The sequence below is a fragment of the Eretmochelys imbricata genome, chromosome 2 (assembly GCF_965152235.1).
Source record: "Eretmochelys imbricata isolate rEreImb1 chromosome 2, rEreImb1.hap1, whole genome shotgun sequence".
Classification (NCBI taxonomy): domain Eukaryota; kingdom Metazoa; phylum Chordata; order Testudines; family Cheloniidae; genus Eretmochelys; species Eretmochelys imbricata.
The window spans coordinates 118,791,911-118,812,520 of record NC_135573.1 but is presented as its reverse complement, the minus strand read 5'-3'; the positions used below and the strand labels follow the sequence as shown (position 1 = coordinate 118,812,520).

The window sequence follows — 20,610 nt, the reverse complement described above, 5'->3', positions numbered from 1 at the left end:
CAAAGTCTGAGCCCCACCACCCAAAGCCAAAGCTTCAGGGCTTCAGCCCTGAGCAGGGGGGCTGTAACCTGAGCCCTGCCACCCAGGGCTGAAGCCCTTGGGTTTTGGCTTCAGCCCTGGGCGGTGGGGCTCTGACTTCGGCTTCAGCCCCAGGCCCCAGCAAGCCTAACGCCAGCCCTGGTGACCCCATTAAAACAGAGTCATGACCCACTTTGGGGTCCCGACCCACAGTTTGAGAACCGCTGCCTTAGTGTATTAGGGGTGTTTGAAAGGAAAGAAACCATTAGCTGTTCTAACTCTGCCATTCCAAGTGTCTTGCAAGGAAACTAAAACTTAGCAGTCCTATGTTTTCAAGCAACACTTTAATACTATTTCCATTCCCAAAGCATCTGAGGTGGTCATTTATAAATTTCCCTTAGGTGGGCACTAAGTCCAATCATAACTAGGAAGCTAAACCACATCTTTGTGGCAGGCTAATAACCTTTGCAGGCTGTAAACACCTGTACGGTTTACTTCTATTCAGTAACACTGAAAGCTGGGGCCGGATTTGAATTATATGAGCAAAGGCAGGAGAAGAAAATGTATCCAAGGTACCATAGAATTTATTATTGCGCACTGAACAAAATCTTGTATATATTAATCACCCTATCTCCTCTCAATGTAACCTAAAGACAAAAAAAAAAAACAGAACAACCCAGCACTATGAAGGATCTTATGTATGTGCAGGTTAAGGATGTTGTGCTAAATCCTGAGATTGATGGACTGAATATTAATCTACTTTACAATAGGAAGTAAATAAAACTTTATGAAGAACTGTACTGAAGGTTCCAGGATATATTTTGATAAATTCTTTTTCGGTGCCAGAAATAAAAGAATAAAATGCCATACTTTCCTGTCGATAAGATATTAGATGCTAATTATGGTCATGCTACTGTACATGGTCATTCTACTGTATTTACGGCAGTACTCCAGACACAACTGCCAACCAAAACAGTTTTGCCTGGCTCCTGGGAAGGGAATATCTTTATCTATATTCCAGTATAATGCAGAGAGGTTGAGAGAGAAAGAGGCAGAGGCCTGTGAAAATATCAGATTTAGGAATTTATCTTTTATGCCATTTCTCTTTCCCCGCCTAAACTATGAGTTGGACATTGAAGAATGTTTATTAATTTAGCTGGAAGTCACACTTAAAAACTGTTTTTAACTCTCTGATTAATAAAAATAGCAGCCAATTTTAGAAGTGACTAGTCTCTTGTGTCCCTGACTTGAGATGCCTTAAAGGAGCTTGATTTTCATATAGTGCTAAGCAAAAACCTTGAGGGGGGGAGAACTGGAGGCTTTTGAAAATTTTGGCCAGTAAGGGTAGATCTACATTGCACTTAAAAACCTGCTGCTGTCCCATGCCAGCTGACTCGAACTCACAAGGCTTGGGTTAAGGGGTTGTTTGATTCCAGTGACAAAGCCCTGGCTGGGATGATTTAGATTGGTCCTGCTTTGAGCAGGGGGTTGGACTAGATGACCTCCTGAGGTCCCTTCCAACCCTGATATTCTATAATTCAGTGCAGATGTTGGGGCTTGGGCTGCAGCTCAGGATCTAGGATCCTGAGAGGTTCCCAGAACCCGGACCGCTGCCTGAGCCCAAATGTCTGCACCACATTTAAACAGACCCAGACCCTGAGGCCTGCAAGCCTGAGTCAGCTGGCATGAGGCTGTCTAACTGCAGTATAGACATCATTTAGGTGTACCATATCAACCAGCAGTCCTCTCTCTCCTTACACGACAGTGAGCAAACATTAGTTTCTCACAAGATTTCCATCCAGTTTCTCTCAGCAAACAAAGCAAAGCAGTTCAGAGAACAATGTGACTCAGAGAAAGAGCATGAGACTTCACCAATTTTCCCTCTCTTTCGCAATTCTGTAAATGACTATATAGAGGAATAATCCCAGCTACTAATAACAAAGACATCTCAGTAAAAATCATGTGCCACCATACATACAAAGAGACAAGGATTTTTCAAATCGCTGAAAAGAGTTGTTGTGAAATCATGTTGACATCTGTTATGCCGTTAACGTTGCCAGGACACAGGAGGCAACTCCCAGGTTAAAGAAATTCAAAAGAATAAACATTGTTTAATCCTTTCTTCCATTTGCAAACTCATGAACACGTTTTTTGCATAGGCTGATTCTCCAGCAACGCAAGAAAAAATGGGAATTGGGGCGGGGGAGGAGGAATTTCCAGGAACAAAACCAATGCAGTAGACTTAAAAGAACTCTGGGATTCAACTGTTTTTTGTACAATCTCTTGAAAGACATACTGCAGGAAGCATAACACATAGCAGACTGTGTATTTAAGCAAAACATGTTTTTTGCTAAATTATGAAGGTAATACTCACGCAGTGCATACAGGGAGAGGATTATTCCAGCCAGGCAAAACCCTTCAAAAAATCTGAGCGTGCTGAACATTGTCACATTTACCGAGAGAGCCACAGTCAGTCCAAATATCAGAATGAATATAACCGAGAAGAGTAGCACTGGCCGTCGACCAACCCTACAAACGGAAAGTGGGGAGAATAGTGTTAAAATCCAAGGTGGACACAATACTAGATGCTTATGTCTTGCAGAGGACATAGGCACAGTTAGGAACAAATTACATAGTTCCTCCCAAATGCTGCTACCAATTTTTAATAGCAGCCAACACACTCCCCACCCCCCACCCACAGACACTTCTCACATTTCTGCTTATTAAATTCAATTATTGCTTTGATTAGTCTTGCAAAGATTTCATGGACAAATTCATTTATGAACAGATTAAAGCAAATAGCATTAAGTGCATCACTATTTAATATAAGAGCCATTTTCAAAGCCTGAAAGTGAACAAAACAGCAAATAAATATATAAAAATTGCAGTAAGTGCAAGCCATTAACAAAAATTATGACAGGCGATTTGGGAAAAAGCCCTTAGTTTTCCATAGTGAGGAAAGGTCACTTGATTAATAGAAGTTTCCCCTCAAGAGAAGAGACATTTTCCATGCCCATTAAATTTACTAGCGAATTCTCCTCTTGCCACATGCTTCAGCTCCACAAATCTCAGCTTTCGTTTAGTTAAAAACTAAGTTTCTAGCCCCTGTGGTTGTGGAAACAGCCTCAAAAATGTAAACCAAGTATAAACGGAAGAAGCATCACTTTTCTGAGTCTTCAGAGAACCTGAAGCAATACCTCTAAAAGGATTGAACTGCTTTATTCATCTCAATCAGCACCCCCCTGGATTCCACAATCCACCAGCTATGAAACGCGGAATATTTCCAAAGGGCCACAGGTTTCAACATTATTTGCAGCCAGACACCTGCCATTTTGTTTTGGACAAAGGATGCAAGCAGCCATGGACCTTTGTGCAACCAGCAGTGTATGGGATGGGATATTCAGATGCACTTGCAGATACATGCATCTAATGCTATAAAATATGCACCGCTGTCAAAAGAAAAATGGTCTGAAGACAGCATGTGAGGGGTAAACTCTGTGCATATATAAGCATGAATATTGCCATACGCTGAAAATTCTAGGTAAGCCCAATTTCCAGTGATCATGGTGCTCCTGTAGAAAGAAGCAGGAAACGTTTTTTGGTAGCACATTGTGCTAGCCCAGAGTGTGACAAACTGCCCATACCACACTGTATTAGAACACGTGCTACCATCCATAATGCACTGGTTGTTGGATAAGGATTTGGTCCCCAGTTTGAATAAATGGAGTCTCCACATGCTGGATCCCATAGATCTTCCACCTATACCTACCCACACAGCTAAGATTTCCCCTAATAATTACTTGGTGAATGAAAATCACTATAGTGTCATGCGGTCATCACTTACAGCTTTAGAAGTTTCCTTCTAAAGGAACACCATCAACTTAAAAATCTGTATGCTGCAAACAAATTTCTTTATCTAGGTAACTACCACAAGCTCAGATTATTAAAAGTGAAAATTTTCAAAATCCAATTTATGTCACTATTTATGCTCTCTCGTTTCATGCATTTCTCTCAACTTAGACAATGCAAATAAATTAAGTCAGTTTCCCTTTTGTACATTTGGTCACTTACATCTGTTTTTCCCAAACTTTTAAAAGCTGAGCACCCTACCCACACCCTTCTGCAGGGCAATGAAACAAATCATATATTCTCACCCATCTCCCCACAATTCTGTCACATGTTGTTTAAGATCTACCCTAATTTTAGAATTTTATTTAAATGAAATAAAACTATATGCCATCATACACATCCATAAGGCTTTATTTTGAGGAGCAATGAATATCTAATACTGGACATTAAATAAATATTTCAATGCCACATTATTTTATTATTTAAAATTGAAATTAAGATGCTGTGAAGCTTTGGGCCACATTGTTTCACACATGCAGCAGGGTTCGCCTCCTCACAGCTGTGAGGTATGGCACCAAAGTGAGCAGTAATCATGTAAATCTTCATAACACCACATCTCCTCTCATCTCTTCCATGCTTCAATCAGTAGTGAAAAAAGTATAATAATTGACAACTAAGTTAGCATCCACTGGAATGAATGGGGCAGGTTCATACCATAAAGCTATTGTTTCAGGCTTTCTGCAAGCTCAAGCATATATCACTTTGGTTACAGTATAAAGTTTTTCTTTGTAATCATACCAGCTAGATATATATATATTTTTTTAAAGTGAAAGCAGATTCTGGAGAATAATTGAGAGTTCTATCAATATTCCCATTCCCCAGTAATCCAGAGGGATATACCCCCACACTTTGAGAAATGCAGATATGTATGTTCTTAATGCTGCAATATTTGGGTTTCAAACATTGCAAGGGAATGGTCATTTGTTTCAAAACAACTTTTAAAAAATAACAAAACAGTGGAAAGGTTTGTAAAGGCCTTTTAAAAATAAGATGAGCATTTTGGGCCAAATATGAGTTGACACTGTCCCTTTTACCAGCAAGTATGGCTAAAAAGTAATTTGTGATTGTAGTATCTATTTGACAGAACACTAGAGGCTAGTGCTATCTAAAACAAACGCTCCATTTTTAAATAATTAGAAAATATTTAATTCTGCTCTGTCATGACAGCAGTACCAAAGTGTGTCATCAGCAAATAATTAGAAGTCAATAGTTAAGTATTTTCCTTTTGTTATTTATCATGCTATAAGTGACTCAGCCCAAGCAATTAAAACAATTTTGTACTGCCAATTCATGCTACTCTTTTCAGAGGTCTGCAGATCTAATTATTAAAAGGTTCTTCCTGAATAGGAACTTTTAAAAAAGTTCTAGAGAGATACTTAGCATCTTTATTCATTTAAATTATATAACATTAAAAGATTTTTCACTCACCAGTCAGCTATACATCCTGTTATCAAGTAGCCAAAGATTAAGCCTACCAGTAGGGAGAATTTAGCAATATGGACTTTCCAGGAAGATTCACAAACGAGATCCCACTGAAAGAAGAAAAGAGATAGGTACATTGAAACATACTGGATTCCTCTCTGGTGCATTTAAACATACAGATGTTGTTGTAGGTGTTCTTTTCAATTTTAGCATTCACACTTAAAAATATTCTTAATTCATTATTCAAGTCCACATCCAACTCACATTACTGGGAATGAAAAGACTCTCCTTTACTTTGGTGAGAGTTGGATCAGGTGCTTAGTTATACACTAATAAGTTTGGTCATTAAATCTTTCTTCCCAAGTTTGTTTATTTGGATTTATAAAAATGGGCATCTATCCATATGTTCTAGGTAGTCTTGAACTAACTTAAAAATATATCCAAATAATACCCCAACATGTCAGCAGCAGAATTCTATGTAAACCACCACCAGGAAGTCAGACAATTTCAAATCTCAGATTTCCCTAATCCTCTGTTTTCAAATGCCTGGGGAAGATGATCAGTTTTGTAACAGGCCTCAGAGTCACCAGGTTCAGGCTACTTCAGATCAATTGACGGTAACCTTTTTGCAACACAGTATAGTAGCCCCCGTCAGTACTCCACTTTCTCTAGAGTAAGATGGGACGATGGTGTAAGAAAAACAGCTTGCACTTAGGAAAGGCTACGTTCTATTGACACAGAGGTAAGAAGAGCAGTAGGACAATCAAGTGCAAGAGTGTGTCGGCCTGATTCAGCTCTTTCCACAGTGCCGTTTTACGGTGCCAGGATAAGAAGGTGCTGGAATTGCACTCTAAAACCATCTCAGTTGCTGAAATTGTCGTACTCCAAAGGGGGAGTGTAATGAGTGGTCTTCTCCCGAGTGACCCTTCATGACCCCAGGGCAACCTGCAAGTGGCCTCACATCAGTTTCCTCTCCTGGATCCCAGTAACTTCAATACAAACATGTCCTCAAGCCCCCGCTTTTATTTCGTGCCTCCCCCACCCCCGGCTCCGCCCCAACTCGGCCCCACCTCCTCCCCCGCAACTCCCCGTCCTAGCTCACCTCCGCTCTGCCTGCTCCCCTGAACACGCCGCCGCTCCGCTTCTCCCCCGTCCCTCTCCGGCGAGGGAGAGGCAGCGCATTCAGGGGAGCAGGTAGAGCGGAGGTGAGTGAGGGTGGGGAGGAAGTAACGGGGGGGGGGGGTAGAGGAACCGCTCCCCACCCCAGCTCACGTCCGCCTCTGCCCTCTGTCCCAGGCAGCTCGCTCAGGGGAGCAGGCGGAGGCAGAAGTGGAGCAGAGGCGAGCTGGGGTACATTTCTAGGAATGGCATGGCTGGTGCTGGAATGCCGCCCCAGAAACGTGCCACCCCAAGCACCTGCTTGTTTTGCTGGTGCCTAGAGCCGGCCCTGGCTGCCAGCTCCCACCCCACCCCAGTTCCTTCTTGCTGGAAACTCTGACAGTGGGGACGGAGGGCAGCTCATGGAACAGACATGAGCAACACACCTCAAAGAACACTAGTTATGGAACAGATAACTGTCTTTTCTTCTTCAAGTTCTTGCTCCTGTCCATTCCCTATTAGGTGATTCCCAAGCAGTACCAATGGAGGCCGGTAGGAGTTCATGGACGTGTAGATTGCAACACAGCTCTGCCGAACCCAGAGTCGTCTCTGCCCTGTTGTGTGAGGGCGTAATGCACCGTAAATGTGTGAACCGAAGACCATGCCATGGTTCTGCAAATGTCCTGGATGGGAATGTGTGCCAGGAAGGCTGCTGAGGACACCTGAGCTCTGGTTGAATGGGCCCTCGTGATCAGCATCAGTGGGGACCTGTGCTAGCTTGTTACAGGTCTGGATGCAGGTGGTGATCCAGGTGGAAATCCTGGGATGACACCAGAAGGCCCTTCATCCTGTCTGCTGTTGTGATGAAGAGCTGGGTTGACCTGGGGACGGGCTTGGTACACTCTGGGTAAGATGGCAGAGCACATCTGATGTCAGGGCGTGCAGCCTCCTTTCCTCATTAGTGATGTGCAGCTTGGGACAAAACACCAGGAGGAAGATGTCTTGATTGACATGGAAGGAAGAAACCAGCTTTGGCAGAAAGGCCAGATGGGGTCGCAGTTGAACTTTGTTGTTGTATGCGCCTGGACAGGGAGCTATCTGCTCGGGACAAGTCCCTTCTGCGAGTCCTTGGAGACCGGCGGGGTTTGGTGGATTGGTGACGACGTCCCAGTGATCTACACCTCAGTCAGGTGCTCAACTGGTACCGGAATCTAGAGCGGGACCGGGAGCTGGAGCGGGTCGGTCACCAGGAAGAACCTACTCCCTGATCTAGGGGATCCATGACACGGTGATGCATATCAGCGAGCTGATAACTCCACTGCTGAGACCGACTGTCTTGGGCCTGCGACCAGTACCAAGCCATGGGTAAAGCACTGGGCTGGTCCCAGTGCTGTTGATGCCAGGAAGGGTGGACCCTCTGCAGGCCTGTGCCATGTCACAGGCGAGGCACGCCTCGAACCTTGCGAGCAGTGCCCTGAGTCCAGAGACTGATGAGGGCTTCACTGAGCCTGCCTCTCTGCCTTCGAGGCCTGGTGGCTCCATGCGAGCAAGCACCGGAGGAACATCCCCTGCAACGGGGAACGGCGCCACTGAGATTGGGGACCTAGAGAAAGGACCCAAGGCGGGTTTACCCTTAGACCAGGGTACTGCTGTAACCGGTGTGGGCGGCACCAATAGCGCCAGGATATCCTGCACTGCCTGCAGGGCGTCGACGGGACCTCTAACTGATGAAGTTCCCCGTCATGGTCCAGTGTGGTAGACCTAGGTCGGGGTGGGCGGGACCACTCAACCTGAGCTAGGGCCTGACTCCTGGTAGGAGGTAACAAGCTGCCCTCCTTGGGCCTTGGCTCCCCTCCTGCCCTCTCCTTCTCCTAGCAGGGATGTAGAAGATCTTCCTCTCCCGGTCTTCTTTAGCCTCTTGGAAGATGCCAGGGACGGGGATCGGCGCAGGTGGGGCACTCTGCACCAATGTTGTGGTGCTCGGGGCAGACTTGCACCTAGACTGCTCTGGTGCTGGAGTTAGTACTGACTCCATGAGGAGCGCTTTGAGGCAGAAGTCCCTCTCCTTCTTAGTCCAAGGTTTGAAGGACTTTCAAATGTCGCTTATATGCGACCCACCAAGACATCTGAAACAACTGTTATGCGGATTGTTGATGGGCATCAGTTTCTTGCAGTGATCGCAGGGCTTAAAGCCTGGGGACTGGGTCATGCCCCATCCCTAGGCTAAGTCCCATTCGGGACCAACTAATTAAAACACTAACACTAAGGGAAACTGTTAACTATGTACAACTATTTTACAAGAAAGTTTGAAATACTGAACAAAGTGAAAAGGGCTAGCCGAAGCAGCAGACGTTTCAGCACCATCACTGGCGGCAAGAAGGAACTGAGGGTGGGGGGAGCCAATGACACTCCTTATACCATGTGCACACCACTCCAGAAGGCGCCAGAGTCGGTCCCCTACCGATACCACAGAGGGAAAATTTTCTGGCACCAGTGCATGTGGTGAGCACACACACCTCATATGAAATGGACATGAGCAAGCACTCTAAGAAGAACAGTAATTTATTCTGGGGGAGAAGAGGTACTCATGTGTTTAAATGTTTGCAAGATGAAGCCCTAGGATAAGACATGAGGACTACTATATTTAACTGAAATTCCAGGGGAATTTACATTGGGAGATTCTTTTACTCAGATTGGAATTTGGCCAGGATACCAAGCATAACACCCCTCCTCTTGCAAATAATACCCTAGGATCAATAACCTCAAAAGGCCTGTGTGACAGGTTCCCCCCAGGGTGTCACCTGGAACTGGGGTGCCACTGAGCCTTATGACCCACACCAGCCTGGACTCCCTCTCACACTGTGCTGCTGTGACAAGTTGCAAAGCCCTCCAAGCTTGCACTTTCACCAGCATTCACATAGGTAGGGACACACTCCGCTTCCCAGCCTAGGACCCCAGAGCAGTACTGTCCTGCCCTGGTCAAATCTGGCCAGTATATGGGTTTAACTACCAGTCCGCCTCTCCCTCAATGTGAAGAGGACCATGCACATTTGTGGTAACCAAGCTGAGATTTTCCCCAGACCTCTTAGTCAAATGCACACTGGTTTGGATTAAAACATAAAATAAGTTTATTAACTACAAAAGGGTAGATGTTAAGTGATTATAAGTGATAGCAAACAGAATAAAGCAGAATACCTAGTAAATAAACAAAACCGCAAACTGAGCGTAACACACTAGATAGGGAGGATGTGAATTAGCAAATTCTCACCCTGAGTGATAAACTGCCTGGCAGATTCTTAAGGCACAAACTGCATTGGCTCTGCACCTTGGGGTTTCCAGGTTTTCATACACAGGCTAGCAATCCCTTAGTCTGGGACCATCACCTCCCCCCTGTTCACTCTTTATTCCTCCAGTGTTTCCAGGTGTGTTGTTGTAGGGAGAGTGAGGTACCATCATGATGTCATTTCCCCCCTTTTATATCTTCTTCCCACTTGCTGGAAAGCTCTTTTGCTGTGACCTGGGTCAAACAGTTCCCATTGTGTAGTGCTCTCTGAGAGGTTTCTATTGTACACAGTTCCTGGGGTAATCCTTGTGCTTGTGTGATCAGGAACAGTCAACACGGATTCACCAAGGGCAAGTCATGCCTGACCAACCTGATTGCCTTCTATGATGAGATAACGGGCTCTGTGGATATGGGGAAAGTGGTGGATGTGCTATATCTTGACTTTAGCAAAGCTTTTGATACAGTCTCCCACAGTATTCTTGCCAGCAAGTTAAAAAAGTATGGATTGGATGAATGGACTATAAGATGGACAGAAAGCTGCCTACATTGTGGTGCTCAACGGATAGTGATCAACGGCTCAGTGTCTAGTTGGCAGCCGGTATCACGCAGAGTGCCCCAGGGGTCAGTCCTGGGGCCGGTTTTGTTCAATATCTTCATTAATGACCTGTAGGATGGGATTAATTGCACCCTCAGCAAGTTCGTGGATGACACTAAACTGAGGGGAGAAGTAGATATGATGGAGGGTAGGGAGAGAGTCCAGAGTGACCTAGACAACTTGGAGGATTGGGCCAAAAGAAATCTGATGAGACTCAACAAGGACAAGTGCAGAGTCCTGCACTTAGGAAGGAAGAATCCCATGCACCACTATAGGCTGGGGACCGACTGGCTAAGCAGCAGTTCTGCAGAAAAGGACCTAGGGGTTACAGTGGAAGAGAAGCTGGATATGAATCAGCAGTGTGCCCTTGTTGCCAAGAAGGCCAATGGCATATTGGGCTGTATTAGTAGGAGCATTGTCAGCAGATCAAGGGATGTGATTATTACCCTCTATTCGGCACTGGTGATGCCACACATGGAGTACTGCATCCAGTTTAGGTCCCCCCACTACAGAAGGGATGTGGACAAATTGGAGAGAGTCCAGCGAAGGGCAACGAAAATGATTAGGGGGCTGGGGCACGTGAGTTATGAGGAGAGGTTGAGGGAACTGGGGTTATTTAGTCTGGAGAAGAGAAGAGTGAGGGGGGATTTGATAGCAGCCTTCAATTACCTCAAGGGGGGTTCCAAAGAGGATGGAGCTAGGCTGTTCTCAGTGGTGGCAGATGACAAAACAAGGAGCAATGTTCTCAAGTTGCAGTGGGGGAGGTCTATGTTGGATATTAGGAAACACTATTTCACTAAGAGGGTGGTGAAGCACTGGAATGGGTTACCTAAGGAGGTTGTGGAATCTCCATCCTTAGATGTTTTTAAGGCCCAGCTTGACAAAGCCTTGGCTGGAATGATTTAGTTGATGTTGGCCCTGCTATGAGCAGGGGATTGGACTAGATGACCTCCTGAGGTCTCTTCCAACCCTAATATTCTATGATTTCCTCAATAAGCCATTAACATTGTTTGGCCTTTTTACTATTGTACCTGAAAGGCTGCTTGTGGGTGTTTTCAACCTCACAACATGTTTCAGTAACACACACAGTGCCAAACTTCATAACTTTACCAAGGATGATAGCACATACAATCCAATGAGATGTTAATGTCTAGCAGATCAAGACTTTTAGAAGGATACCTCAAAAGGCATACTGTGGACAAAACATATCCTAATTACATGACAGTAGTGAAGATGGATATACCATATTCACATCTTAACAGAAGAGAGCACCTCTGGCAGCGCGGTACCCACAACACCGCAGTGGGGAGTTAGTACAATATTGACCCAGAAGGAAGAGTGCTGCATGCTGAGTCTATGACACCTTTTACAACAGCTCCTTGGACCTGCCCCGGATGTCTCCCATCCAACCCCGCCTGGTTTGGGAGATGGGATGAAATGACCATTTGAGGTAATAGATTACAATTGTTACATTTAACATTGTGTTTCAAAATGACTGAAGAAATCCTAAAGAATTCAGCAGTACCAAGTCAGTTTGCAACACCACAGCAATGTAAAGAGCTTGCCACATGTTGATACATTGTTGGTAACAAGCTGCAAGTGTTTCTATAATGTAACCGTACATTTTGGCAAAACCTAGGATCCTAACATTTACTTGATTTAGACGAGCCACCACACCATAGGCTAAAACCAAACCAGATTATTCTGATGCTTCCTCTCATTGCGTGTCTGACAAAAACTTAAACACCTGAAAAGTAACTATCTCATAACCTCCTTACCACAGGCCAAATCCATAGAGGTCTTACTCAGTGTTTACCAATTCATGACTCACAATGAAGTCAGTTGAAACTTTGCCTCAGAACGTGGCCCTAAGTTTGTTAATTATTAAGTGACTAGTGTATCAATAAAGGTTCTTCCCTTTCTGTCACTGTACAGGGAGCTGCTCCCCCATTCACCCAACCCCTGTGCATCTGGCCCCCATGATATGAGCCTCACCCTCCTTCCCCACCCAGAAACCCGCCCCCCATTCCTTCCCTTCTGCATCTGGACCTCCGCCCCTGCACCTAGACCACCCCCACAGAGACCCCCCATACTCTAACCCACCCCAACAAACCCCACACATCTGGACCCCCCACTCCACTGAGCCTCAACCAGCTGCACCCAGACCACCCCGCCACCAAGCTTCACTCCCCAAGCACCAGACCCCCCCTGCTGAGCTCCACCACACCCAGACCCCCCCCACACTGAGCCCCAACCACCTTCATCTGGACCCCCCTGCAGAGTCCCATTGCCCATGCACCCAGACCCCCACCCCAAGAACCCCTGTGCATCCAGATCCCCACTGTACCTGGACTCCCCACACAGAACCCTCTCAACCCACACCTGGATCCTCTCCTCCCCCGCCCAGTAAACCTCTCCACGCTTGGATCCTGCTGGGCTGAGCCTGCCTATCCCATACCTGGTGCACATGACATGGAGGGAAAGGGCCTTGGGGTATTTCTGGGGCAGGTCTGGCCCTTGCACTGTGTCAGGGTAGGGTGCAGCCAAACTGCTGAGTCTATGTCCAAGAGAGATGGGGGGAGGAAATTGCAGGGTGATCTCCAACCTCTGTGCAGCCAGCAGCCTCTGCTCCCCACTGCCATGCTGGAGCCCTCATGTTTATTTATTGACAAAAAAAATGCAGAATTTTAAAATACTGTGTGAAGAATTCTATTTTTTTTTTTTTGGTGCAGAATTACCTCAGGAGTAGTCTGCATTCACTATGCTATTAAACAGCATCAAAAACCTCTATCCAGATTTTGTACCTCACCTAGGCTTACAGCCCTAAGGTCATTTCCAATTCCTCACTCTCCTCCTTCCCCCTAGATCCAGGCGGTCACCAAATCCTGACAGTTTTTCCTGCACATCTCTGAATCTGTCTTTTCTCTCCATACCTACTGCATAACACCCTTGCAAAAAATAATGCTTGGGAATGGATGAGAGAAGTTAAAAACTACTTTAAAGGCATGTATTTAAACAAATGATCCAGAAACTAGAACTACAGTTTTTGTTATCAAACTGTACTTCAAATTATTCATTTTGTATTATGATTTAGAGGGCATGCTAAATATATGAAAAGGCAACCCTGTCTAGATGCTTACAGGAAGACCTCCACCATAAATTCTGTTAAGACATCATTATAGAGTTTCTTCAGTACAGTATCTCACTATCTGAGGCATTTCCAACAGAAACTAATAATCTGCCTTTAGGAGCAAGAAGAGACTCTAACAGAGAAGAGTGACATGATTCAAGCTCGCAAAGCAAGCTGCTCAGACAATCGCCACCTCTTCCAACAAAGAAACAACAAGCAAGAGTTGGTACACTGCACCATAATGACTGTACATGGGCTCATTTTTTCTTTAAGCACGGATGAAACAAGATTCCCTTGGACTACAGAAGAGCTGGGCAGCAGCTGGTTCCCAGAATTGCCATGTCACAAGACAGAGACATTAAAACCATTTAAAACCACTTTAAAAAATGCATCTTCCTTCATAAGAGGGATGCAGTCTGACCACACTTTTTGCATAAGGAAGTTTTTAAAATAAGCAAACTCACTAGAAATAATAAAAAATGCTGAACTGAAATAGCCATGCAGTCATGCCACATGAAAATGACCAAAAGAAGAACCTTCCAAGGCAACATGCCAGATCAACTATTACATTTGAAGTTCTGCTTCTGGTGGTTTGCTGACATCCATAATTCTTAAGAGTCATAGCCCATATTTATTAACAGTTTTTTCTACCCCTAGATCCGCACAACTACAACACTGTACACTCTTTGCGCACCTTCCAATCATCAGCAACAAGGATACACATTTAAACTAGCAAATCTGAAGTACTGAGCTTTTAGGGCCAGATCCTATCTGCAGCAAGGGAGATTTAGGTTAGATATGAGAAAAAACTTTAAACTATAAGGCTAGTTGCGTAGACTGTTGGTCCTTCATCAGTTGAGACTGAGTCGATCACAACACATCTTCCAATCTTCTCTCGCTCTGGTCATCCTTCGCCATGCTTGTCCATATCTCCGTGTTCGGAAGTCATCCCACCTCTTTGGAGGTCGACCACATGACCATTTCTGTTCTCACGGATACCACTTGGATATAGCTGCGGTCAATTTGTTGGTTGCTGAGTTGGGCCACATGTCCCGCCCACCACATTTTGCTGACCCTCTTTTTGACAACGTCTTGCACTCCAGACTGCTGCCTAATTGTTTCACTGGGGATGTGATCATGGAGCAAAATGCCCAGAAATGTTCGTTCCATCACCCTCTGTGTGACAGACAGTTGATGTTCTTCAGTCTTTGTCAGCGACCATGTTTCACTGCCATATAACATCGCTGGAAACACTGTCAAGTTAAAAAGATTCGCATGAGTTGTTTTGCTGATCTTTCCTTGGAGGATGTCCTTGATCTCACTGAATGCGCACCATCCAGGTTTTTTTCTGCGCAACAGTTTGCCTTTCTGATCGTGGCGCATGTTGACCTCCTGGCCCAAATAAACGTATTTATCAACCTCTTGGATCTGTTCTCCTCCAAGAGTTATTTGGCTTCTTGGCAGAATATCTAAACTCATGTATTTTGTTTTCGACCAATTCATTTTTAATCCAACTTGACTACTTTTTGCGTTCAGTTCTTCAAGCATTCTCTCAAGCTGGGCTGTATTTTCGGCTATCAGCACTATATCATCTGCGAACCTGAGATGGTTTAGCTGCTCGCCGTTGATATTAATCCCACTTTCAAGTCTGCTCAGAAAACCAATTCAAGACAGGCTGTGAATAGTTTTGGTGAAACTGTATCTCCTTGTTTCACACCTTTCTCAATGGGGATTCGGAGGGGAGTATCAAACAGCGATATGTCCGTGCTACAGCCAGAGTTTGCTTCCTTTAGTAATGTGATATATTTCGCGCTGATGCCCTGTTCTGAAAGAGCTTCAAGAACAGCGCTAGTCTCTACGCTGTCAAATGCCTTCTTGTAGTCCACGAAGGCAATACACAAAGGGAACTTGAACCCTCTAGTACCCTTGAACCCTCTAGTAGTTGGTTTAGAGTGAAGATGTGGTCTATCGTGCTGTAATTCCTTTGAAAGCCGGCCTGCTCTCTAGGTTGCCGTTCATCCAGGTTTCGTGACGGTCGATTTGTTATTATTTTAGGGAACAACTTATAGATATGTGAAAGCAGGCAGATCAGGTGATAGTTCTTTAGATTTTCTCAATTGCCTTTCTTATGTAGCAAGATGGCATTGGACTCTTTCCAACTGGACAGTATCTTCTGGATTTCCAGGTAGTAGCTGAACCTTTGGGCGAGAGCTTTCCACAGTTCCTGACCTCCTGCCTTAAGCATTTCTGCAGTCAGACTGTTCTTGCCTGGAGCCTTCCCCTCTTTCATTTGATGGGCTGCGTGACGGACTTCGCTGATGAAAACTGGGAGTATGCGTTCATCGGTTTGTTGAAGTGATGGCATTGGGACGTCTACATGAGATGCAAACAGCTGTGTTTAGAAATCCCTGCAAATTGCCTCCATCTCTGTTCGATCAGTTACTGATTTTCCATCCCTGTTCTTCAAAGCCGATAATGATGACCTGTATAACGCCAGTTCCCGTTTGCATTTTTGGAGACTTTTACGATCTTCAGCAGCCTTTAGGAGCTTTTTGGTTCGAAATTTCTCAAAGTCTTCCTTCAACTTCATTCAAATGAGCTTGCACAGAAGGGAGTACTCAAGCCTGTCGCTGCCGTTTCTTTTCATTTTCCTCCTCTTCTCCAATAAAGTCTTTGTATTCTCCAAGATTCTTCTGCTAGCTCTTCTTGGTCTTTCACGCTCAGCTGATTTCACACACCATTTCAGTCTCTTACTGAAGTTCTCATAATTGTCATTGGAGCCTCCTGGACGACTGCAATCTGCCCTAGAAATGTTTTCCTTCAGGATTGCCTCATCGAAAGATACCGGTTAAGCTCTGTTATAGGCTTCCAAGGGAGGTTGTGGAATCCCCATCATTGAAGGTTTTTAAGAACAGGTTTAGACAAACACTTATCAGGGATGGTCTAGGTTTACTCAGTCCTGCCTTTTTGGTGATGGAGGGGGGAAGGGGGAGGGGGAGGAGAGGGTGTTGGACTAAATGATCTCTCAAGGTCCCTTCAAGCCCTGTATTTTATTGATTCTTTCCTCAGTTGGTGTAAATCAACTACAATGGAGTTACACTGATTTATACAGCTGAAAATACTGCCCCTATTTGATACATAAAGTAAGGGGGTAGGGGATTGCAAACTCCTACAGTGAAAAGAAAATTGTAGCCCCAAAACACCTAACTGTAGACCAATAGTTTTGTTTGTTGGCCTGGCAACTGATGTTATGATCAGGCAAGTCAAAGAGAATGACCAGAGAAAGCTGGAGTGAACTGCAAACATCAACAGTAGAACTAATTAAAGTGTTTCAAAATTTCAATAACATTTTGTAATTAAAAAAATATAATTTTGATGAAATATTGATGAAATTTTCATCCATGGTACATTCACACCTTGAATACTGAGTGCAGTTCTGGTCACCCCATCTCAAACAAGATCTATTAGAACTGAAAAAGTACAGTGAAGGGCAACAAAAATGATTAGGGATACGGAACAGTTTCCACATGAGAAGAGATTAAAAGGACTGGAACTGTTCAAGCTTTGAAAAGTGCTAAGGGGAGGTCTGACAAAGATCTATAGAATCATGAATGGTGTGGAGAAAAGTGAATAAGGAACTATTATTTACCCGTTCACATAACACATGAACCATGGGTCACCCAATGAAAATTAATAAGCAGCAGGTTTCAAACCAACATAAAGAAGCATTTCTTTACAGAATACAGAGTCAACCTGTGGAACTTGTTGCCAAGAGATGTTGTGAAGGCCAAAAGTATAACTGGGTTCAAAACAGAATTAGACACGTTCATGGAGGATAGATACATCAATGGCTATTAGCGAAGATGGTCAGGGAAGCAATCTCGTGATCTGGGTTGTCCATAAACTACTGACTGCCAGAAGCTGGGAGTGGATGAAGGAATGGATCACTCGATAATTGCCCTGTTCTGTTCATTCCCTCTGAAGCGTCTGGCACTGGCCACTGTCGGAAGACAGGATACTAGGCTAGATGTGTGATTGGCCTGACTCAGTATGGCCGTTCTTATGTAAAATTTTCATCACTTTTGACTAATTATATAGCTAGTTGAAATTTTGACATTAGAAAAATGATGATGAAATTTTAAAGGGGAAAAAGTGGAAAACTTTTTTTAAATATGTAAAAATAAAAAATCTCCCACCCCCTTTTTGACTAGCACTAATTGAAATATTTTCTCTGCCTAAGTTGTTTCTGATTTTATGAACGGGGAGTGTTGTTTGTGTTGGTGAGGGAGGAGGGACGCGGAAGGGAGGAAAAATAATCACATAAAGCACTACACTGTAATCAAACATACTTCAATCTAGTTGGAAAACAGTGGGTTCAGTTACCAAGAGCTAGTTTTAAACAAGTGCTATTGGAAATCTAGATCAGAATGGTTATAATTAAACACAGAAAGCAAACAAGTCCTTTGAGGTTTTGGGAAAACAAGTTTCCTTGTTTCAGGGTCATGTTGCTCTAAGATGCTGGACTCCAAGTAGCAAAAAGATATCTGTAAATCTTCCCAACTTCATCACAGATGGCTGCTGTGCCAGTACTGAAACTGAGCCCTAGACTTTAAATAAATAGTTAGCTTGCAAATGCTAATAAGTCTCTACAGGGCATGTGTAGACTGAGATTCTAGGGGTATGTCTACATTGCCAGCTGATTTAGGTTAGCGGGACTATAAAATTGCAATGTAGACATTCGGGCTCAGGCTGAAGCCTGGGGTCTGGGACCCCACTAAGGGGGTGGATCCCAGAGCCCGAACATCTACAATGCACTTTTATAGCCATGCAGCCTGAGCCTTATGAGCCTGAGTCAGCTGACATGGGTCAACAGCCAGTGTTTTAGTGCCCTGTAGACATACCCTTGGAGGCTTATAACTTGGCCAAAATTTGGGTAAATTTTCATAGAGACTGCAAAAAAGTACCAGCTGACAACTCCCACTAAATTTCAAGTCTCTGCTCCAAACCATTAGAGCTTTTCAGCAAAATGGTGTAATTCATTTATTTTGTTTAAACCCATAGACTTAACGTATTTTTCCCCTCACCTCATTCTTGGAAACTGCATTTTAGTTGACACTTTTCAAAACAATTCAGACAGAGGCAGACACCCAACATAGAAAATTTCAGCCCCAACAGATCAATCCTGGCAAAGTTATACGCAACTGAAAATAGGGTTTTATAAATGGAAAGTGCCAGGCAACATTAACTATAGGCGTCACTACCTATAATTAAAAATACTTTTCACCATTGCCACAAAGCTACGGGCTTTGAAAAAAGTGCTTAATAGTCCTTCAAAGAAAGTTGTGTATATGGTATTTATGAAACAGTTTCCCATCCTTATCCTTCAAATTACTTTTCTGCAGAATATCACAAAGCTGTGTATTTAATAAATTTTTTCATGTCATGTTTAATACAGCAAGTGCTAGCACGGGCCGTAGTTACAGTTGCCAAAAAAATATCCTCTACAACACCATTTTCAGATGCTTGTAATTTTCCCAAAATGTCACCATTTGAAATTTCCACATTCACTTCTGAAATGTCTTGATTTTCTAAAGCTTGATATTTCAATGTTAACATTGCACTGAGGTGATGTGTTAACATTTTTATTATCTACTTATGTATGTGTGATCATCTGCCATCCCAACACTTTATAAACACTCTTTTGAAGCAAGTCTGCTCACCCACATTTTACAGGGAAAGGCACACACAGGTTATGTTACTTGCCCCAGATTTCTATGGCAGAGGCCCAAATAGCTCTGTGTGTTTGTCAATCATTTTACACTGAATGGTCCATTAAACTGCTACTTAGTACCATGGGGCTCCCCCTCACCTCATTTCCAACCAATATAAGCAATAAAAATCACTGTCTTTTAAAAAGATGCATTATTGTAGGTTCTATAGGCTGCACCCCCACGCACAAGCTTGGTAAATAAAACCCATCAGCTACAGCTCGCCTTTAACATGCTAGAAATACCGCAGGCTTTCTCTGAGAAAAGCTATTATCATCTGCTCTGTCTCTATTGTGGCTAGAAAGATGGAAAACTAGTGCAATTCCAAGTCATTTATTGATTTTATGGTTCTTGTTAGATTCTGTGATTTGTCAATTGCATTACTCTAGAGGACTGTATTTGATCTTGTGGTTTCATCCCCAGTTATAGAATTGCCCTAAGATATGGTTTTCTTGTTCAGGGAAAAACAAAACAAAAAATGTTATATTTCCCCAGAACCCTCATGTGACAGGTTGTACCCCCCCATCTGGGGTGCCACCTGATGTGCTGAGCCCACCTGTCCCACCAGCCTGGGTTCCCCTTACTCTGTGCTGCTGTGACAGGCTCTCAAGCCCCCCTCCAGCACACACACAGGTAGGGACTCACCCAGCTGTAGAATCTCAGTCTGCAATCAGCTCTATGTGGGAAGACTAAGCTCGGGGAATTGCCCAGCACTCTAGTGCACACCCCCTCTGGAGTGTAAACCCAAAATTATAGTGTCTGGCGTTGTATAGAGATCTGTATAGCGTAAGCTCATGAAATTCACCCCCTCCCTCAAGGTGGAGGAAGATATGCACAGATTTCTCCCCACCTCCCCCAGTTAAGAATTGCACAAACGAGGTATCGAAGTAAACAAAAACCAAGTTAAAATTTACCTTTTGTAGTTAATAAAGTGATTATAAGGGATAGCAAACAGAACAAAGCAGATTACTGAGAACATAAAACAAAACATGAAAACTAAACTTAATACACTCAGGAATACTGGCTACAAATAATTTCTCACCCTAAATGTTGTTTCAAGCAGGTTGCAAAGTTTCTTGAAGGCAAAAACTACACTGCTTGCAGCTTAAATCTCCAGGAATTCCTTTTACAGGCTGACCTTTTTCTCCTGGATTCAGCGCCTGCCTCCCCCAGCTTTGTTCCTTTGTTTCTTCAGGTGTTGTCAGCAGTTTTCATTCTTAGGCGGGGAGGCAGTGAAGAAGAGCCCAGATTAATTTACTGCCAAACCTTAAATAGGATTTGCATATGGCGGGAATCTTTTGTTTACCAGTTTTGATCCCAAACCCCTTCCTATGGAAGGGTACCAGCATTTCAAGATGGTATCCTGTACCAGGTGACACAATCACAT

General features: G+C 44.0%; 1 protein-coding gene across 2 annotated transcripts in view; it reads right to left on the bottom strand.

Annotated features, from left to right (window-relative positions):
• The window catches only part of SLC22A23 (solute carrier family 22 member 23), a 169,434-nt gene that overhangs the window by 123,742 nt on the left and 25,082 nt on the right, over window positions 1-20,610 (bottom strand). For both annotated transcript variants that reach the window (XM_077809135.1, XM_077809136.1), the window contains exons 2-3: window positions 5,356-5,459; window positions 2,393-2,547 (exon numbers count right to left, since the gene is read on the bottom strand). In XM_077809135.1, the coding sequence (XP_077665261.1) occupies window positions 2,393-2,547; window positions 5,356-5,459 (259 nt within the window). The remainder of the gene's footprint in view (window positions 1-2,392; window positions 2,548-5,355; window positions 5,460-20,610) is intronic.